At 35.9% G+C, this 6000-nt stretch overlaps 1 protein-coding gene across 2 annotated transcripts in view; it reads right to left on the bottom strand.

Annotated features, from left to right (window-relative positions):
• Positions 1-1740: 1740 nt before the first annotated feature.
• Positions 1741-6000, bottom strand: part of LOC131027204 (uncharacterized) — a 28117-nt gene continuing 23857 nt past the window's right edge. For both annotated transcript variants that reach the window (XM_057957208.2, XM_057957207.2), the window contains exons 3-4: positions 2678-2892; positions 1741-2389 (exon numbers count right to left, since the gene is read on the bottom strand). In XM_057957208.2, the coding sequence (XP_057813191.2) occupies positions 2095-2389; positions 2678-2892 (510 nt within the window). In that variant the 3' untranslated portion in view covers positions 1741-2094. The remainder of the gene's footprint in view (positions 2390-2677; positions 2893-6000) is intronic.

Below are 6000 nucleotides of genomic sequence, written 5' to 3'. Positions count from 1 at the left end.
CTTAGCAATACAACAAATGCTAGAAGGAAAAATCACATGTTAAGAAACTATTTTATTAGTCAAATGTTGAAATGGAACAGCTCTATGAATTGCCAAAAAGAATTTATTTATCTTTAAAAAAAAAAAATTGTTATTTATCTTCCATTGTCATGGTTTTTGTTTGTGAGGAATGCATCAAACTATTTTGTACCTTCAGATATATTATTCAAAATACATTTTACTATCCGTGTAATCCTTCCCGTGCAGCCTGAGTGCTCTTGAAAGAGGGGTAAGGTATGTACATCTCATTTGTAGTGCAGTTAGGTACCTCCCTGAGTGCTCTTGAAAGAGGGGTAAGGTATGTACACCTCATTTGTAGTGCAGTTAGGTACCTCCCGCAAGGAATATGAGGCCATACTGCTCTAACCCATAAAAGACCCGACCCTTTACTTTTTTTTACACCTCATTTGCAAGTGCTAATCTTAAATACTAACATACATTATCAAAATCCAAAATAAAAAATATAACAATAAAGAGGTTCCAATGTTAATACTTAATGAAATATCTTTAGAACAAATTCCCATAATTTATTCACGTGACAACATGAGTGATTCCAAGACCAGCTGCTTACATTAACAGCTGAAATATTAGGTTAGCATCATTAAAAAGGGCAAAAAAATCTAAAAGAAATTAAATAAATGCAAGAATTATAAAACATTCCGCTGTCACTTTAAGAAAATGTTATGACATGAAAACCTATCAAGAGAAACAGGCATCAAAAGCAAACCGGCGTCTCTTTCTTCTTATTTTCTTCAACAAAATTACTCATCGTCTACACCAATTACACAATTATAATTATAACTACAACATGTCTCAAGTTCTATGGTTAATCATGCTTTAAGAACAAATGCTTAGCAATATTCCATCCTTTGCTTTAGAGTGTGAGGCCTATTATTAGCTTAAAGTGTTCGTTCTATTATGGTTTTGGCATAAAATTTGTACTAGCCCTCAAGTTCTCTAGCTAATCAGGACTTGAGGAATGAATGCCTAACCTATTCTCCCCTTTGCTTTAAGGTTTTAATTTAATATGTATAGCCTATTATTGTTGTAATGTACCACGTCCAACGATTGTGGTAGCAGAATGAATTGGCTTTGTATTGTTATGGCCTTGGGAAAGTGACTTCATCCTAAGATATATCTTAACAACAGAAAGCAAACTATATCTTGACCCCACGATTTGATCATGCAATAAGGATTTTCGTTTAGAATAAAACAAATACAGTAAAATGAACAGTTACTGAAATATCATAGCATGCATTATAATGTGCACTTGACAAACTAAAAATTGAACAATCTGGATGACAAACCTATATAAGTATTGCTCTGGGAACAATGCAATCCATGAATAGCCAGTCCAGATGTACAGACCGACATTAAGTAAGCATCCAAAAGAAAGATTCAATCCCTAAAAAACAATGAAGCCTTTTTTTTCCTATAAAAACAGTGATTTTGAAGCACCGCCCAGAAAACAAAATGCTCAGAAGCAGTGTTCTCAGGTGAATTTATAAAAACCCAATTGATATTTAAGTTCCAAAATTTATGAAACTAAAGCAAATGCTATATTATTACAGATCATATGTTAAATTGGGTCCTGGGAAAATACATAGAGCAGATTATTTATTAAATATAATCTTTGCATCCTGTGCTTATCTCTAACCTTGTCTCGAGGACATAAAGAGTCTACTGCAGGTAGAAAGGCCATGGCACAGTACAAAGAATGCTACCTTCATTGATTTCTCGGTTGCTACATAATCCCAAATAATGTGACACACTATGATCTAATTTTTAAAAGCAGGGGATCGTGCGTGTCACAAACCCAATTTAAAACAACTGCAATATCATGTCAACTTGTCTGAGATTTTTAGTTTACATGCATACAAATTTAAATGCTAATTTATCAGGTAACTGGCGAAGAATTTATTTTAAAAAAGATATAGCTAGCGTTAAACTCCTGAGAGCGTATGTGCAAATATTTTTTAATCATCAGTGGTTTATACACATGTCAGTTAGGGAATAGTCTGAAAAAAGTATTCAGGTCGCTTTTAAACCCACAGATTAGGCATGAGCAGCTCTAGCTGGATTATTATATTCAGTTGTAAGAACCTGTCCATACTGACCTTTCATGTCCTCTTCATCTTCTTCATAATCTGCCCTTGCATTAAGGGTAAGCATTTGGCATATTAGCCAAAACAAAGAAGCATCTAAAGCCAGGAAGGCAGCTCCACCATATAAGCCAGTCTTTGCAGTTGGGCAACTTGTTGTGAGATCATGATGTACATTTCGTGTTCGATGCAGACTCTCTGTGATTGTAGCCCACATCATTAAGGCCTCCGCCATAAAAGAGACAGCCCTGGTAAGCAGATACATGAAATTAGCATGGGCAAACACATTGAGCTAAGCCACTAACATCTGGACACCCTTTTATTTATATCATTATTAAAAAGATTATATAGCTAGTTATGACTAAATTTCAGTGGTTCATCTGACAATAAATTATAACATGTTTCCAATCCTTGAATTTTCTCTTGCATTCGACATTTACGTCCTCAATCACCTAAACAGGGAAAAGGAACTGACGGTACACTGAAGACAGAAAATATTTAAAATGCACCTACCACTATGTTTACAGAGTACTTACGCAGCAATAGCGAAAAACACCACCAAAGAAGTGGTCCTCTGGAGAGCGTACACAGGAACTGATTTCCCTTTGTAGGGAAAAAATACAGCTACAACCCCAAACACAGATGATAAGAATGACAATATGATTGAGAAGCTGCCCAACGCAATAGTTGGATCAGAAGGGTATTTGCAGATCACAACGCCCTTCCCTGTAATAGGTGTTCCTGAAGCAGGCTGCAGAACACATAAAGGGAGTAATATGTTATCAAAGCTTGTAAAATTAAAAGCCAATGTTTTCAGATACAAAGCGAAAAAAAAAAAAAGTCTAACTCAACTTGTTCTGCATACACAATCAAATACTCAAATTACTCTGAATACTAAAGCAGATTACTAACTTGCACTGTAAGCATAAAAAATTTCCGTTCTTTATTTTGTTGAGAAACTTTGTAAAGAGGGTTCCTTTCATCTCTTTTTTTCATTCCGATCTCCCAATTTCAAAAACAAATACTTGGTTTGATCTGTAGTGTAAGACAAACTTTAACCTACGTTACCCAGGGACGCGTCCCTGGGCTGAAATCCCCCGTCCCCGTACCGGGGACGTTTCGGGGACTTGGGGATGGCTAGGGGTCGTCCTAGCCGTCCCCCCGCCATCCCCAAAATTGCAAAATCTGTGAGAAACATCCGCGTCCCTGGACTGACACCCCCCGTCCCCGTACCGGGGATGTTTTGAGGACTTGTGGACGGCTAGGGGTTGTCCCTCCGCCATCCCCAAAATTGCAAACTCTGTGTGAAACATCCCGGAAACTTGGGGACGGCAGTGATTCTCACAGGGGACGTCCCCCCGTCCCCAATATGATTGGGGGATGCCCCCTAGTCTCCTAACTGTCCCAGGGACAGCCAGCCGTCCCTTTTTCCCAGCACAAAGAAAAAAAGACTCAAATGCTTAAAAAAACATTTTTTTAATTTTATTATAGGTCAGTAAAACTGGATTTTCACTAATATGACGGGTAAACATGTCTGAATCACTTCCAAAAGCACTTAGAAATAATGAGCAGCAGCCTGGTAATAAATTTCACAAACACTTAGAACTCAGTAGTGCATAAAAAAGTGGTTGCAGGTCTGCCATATTGGACTTTTCACAAATTTGAAAGGTAAATCGGTCTGAATCATAGCCAAAAGCACTCAGAAATATGAATAACAGCTTAGTATAGAAATTCACAAACACCCAAAACTTTGTAGTGCATAAAGAAGCGTTTGTAGGTCATAATAGAAATGGATGACTATCAAGATATCCTCCAACCAGAAAGAAACAATGAACTACATGCAAACAAGTGCTGGCATATTGACAATGTATTTTCAATTATGAATGCATATGGAGTATTGACAATGAAATTTGAACACAAATTGTTGAAATAATAGCTAGTTCGGATCAAATATAAGTATTACTTGTATTGGGATGTTACTTGTAATTGCTATAGGGTCGACCCTATAATAGTCAATGTAACTTGTAATTTGATCTGGCCCTATAATGGGCGATATAACTTGTGAATAGGGCTAACCCTATATTGAACATTGTAACTTGTAAATGTAATGGGGCTGACCCTATATTGGGCGCCAAGTTTAGAGCATTATATTATTTTAATTGTTATCCTTGTGAGCCGACCTAGGATGAATTAGGTGGATAAAGTCACATATATAAGCAAAGTTCATTCATGCTTCAAGCACATATTCATTCTCTCATTTTCAGTTAGTTCTGCGATCATCTACCTTCAGCAGAATAGTGAATTGTATCATCTCATCAGCGAATCACTTACTAGGTCTGCGAATGACTTCTTCTGATCAGCCAGTCCATCTCTAAGGCCAACGAACCTACTGACTGATCAGCGAATACATTTCCTAAGGCAGCGAGTTCTGTTCCAGGGACAGCGAACTTATTCTGCGAGCAGCGAATCATCTTCATGGTCTGCAACTTGGCTCCTTGACCAGCGAATTGTCTTCTCTGATTAGCGCATCATTCTCAGTCAAGGATATTTGCAGATAAGTTTGTCATAGTTCAGATTTTCATGCTGCTGTTCATACTACTGTTTGTGCCCTTGGTTGAAGTCATATTCTGTTGTTCACATTGCTTCAAGTGTTGAAGCAAAGTTGTAAAGACACATACTGATATTGTCTAAATATAAGGTGAGATTTAGTTGCTGGGTTTTTCACCTCCAAGAGGAAGGTTTTCCCAGGGTACTCTTGTGTTCCGAGTGTTTATTGTGTTAATTCTGCTTATTGCTTTCAGTCTGATCCTAACTTAACACAAATGTGGTATGTTAAGGTTCTATAATGTACATATACCTGCTTAATCTATTTTTTCATATGAATATAATGTATATATACATGCTTTTATCTATTTTTCACATGAACATTTAGAATTTCCCTATATATTTAAATTTTTCCTATATTTTATATAGCCGTCCCCTACCGTCCCCATCCCGGAAACTCGGGGTAACTCTTATACTTTATATATATATTATTCCTAATCATTTACAAATATTATGTTCATATAAATTCAACATAAGACCAATATAAAGTCTTGAACTACACAACAATAAAATTAATATCAGCTCTTTTGAGTAGCACTAAAAATCACCTATGCAAATCAAAGTCACAACTTAGAAATCCACTTATTTAGAAACCACCTCCTCACTATAATTCAACTATGGAAAACCAAAAATCACAACTTAAAATTCCATTTTAAATGACCCTTTGAGAGTTGAACTTAAATTTTTACAATGAAAACTTAATGGTTTAATCAATTAAGCTCAATGCTTAGACAATCTCATATATTTCTTTTTAAAAATGTTAAAATACTTACAGATGAACAATAGCTTAAAAATTTTGGTATACTAGTCATCAAATTTCCGACTAGAGAAATAGATTTCTTCTTTAGGACTTCTACAAAATCAATCCAAGTAGCTAAATGTGTATGTCCTCCTCATGGGTAGTATAGTAGTTATTTCACCATTTCATTACAACACAGTTCTCAAAAATAAGTTGTAGTGTAGAATGAAGGATCTCAGTACAATTTAGTGTGGCTGTCCATAAAAAATCAAAACACAAGCAAGCACTAAAGTTTTAGGGATGACAATGGTGTTAAACAAAGATGACCGTTGTCCCGTACATTTTTTTACTTTTATATCAACAAACTTGAAGAATGTATAATATGCCTGATTATAACTATCATGAAACATTATATCTTGAACACTAATCATTTTAGCTTTTGATGTCAACACATGAAGGATGAGAAATCTCTTATTTATCATGCAATTTTCTCCCAAAAATAAAGGAAGATTCGCT

This window comes from Cryptomeria japonica, chromosome 2, assembly GCF_030272615.1.
Source record: "Cryptomeria japonica chromosome 2, Sugi_1.0, whole genome shotgun sequence".
NCBI classification, from domain to species: Eukaryota; Viridiplantae; Streptophyta; class Pinopsida; order Cupressales; family Cupressaceae; genus Cryptomeria; species Cryptomeria japonica.
This window is presented reverse-complemented; position numbering and strand designations above follow the sequence as displayed.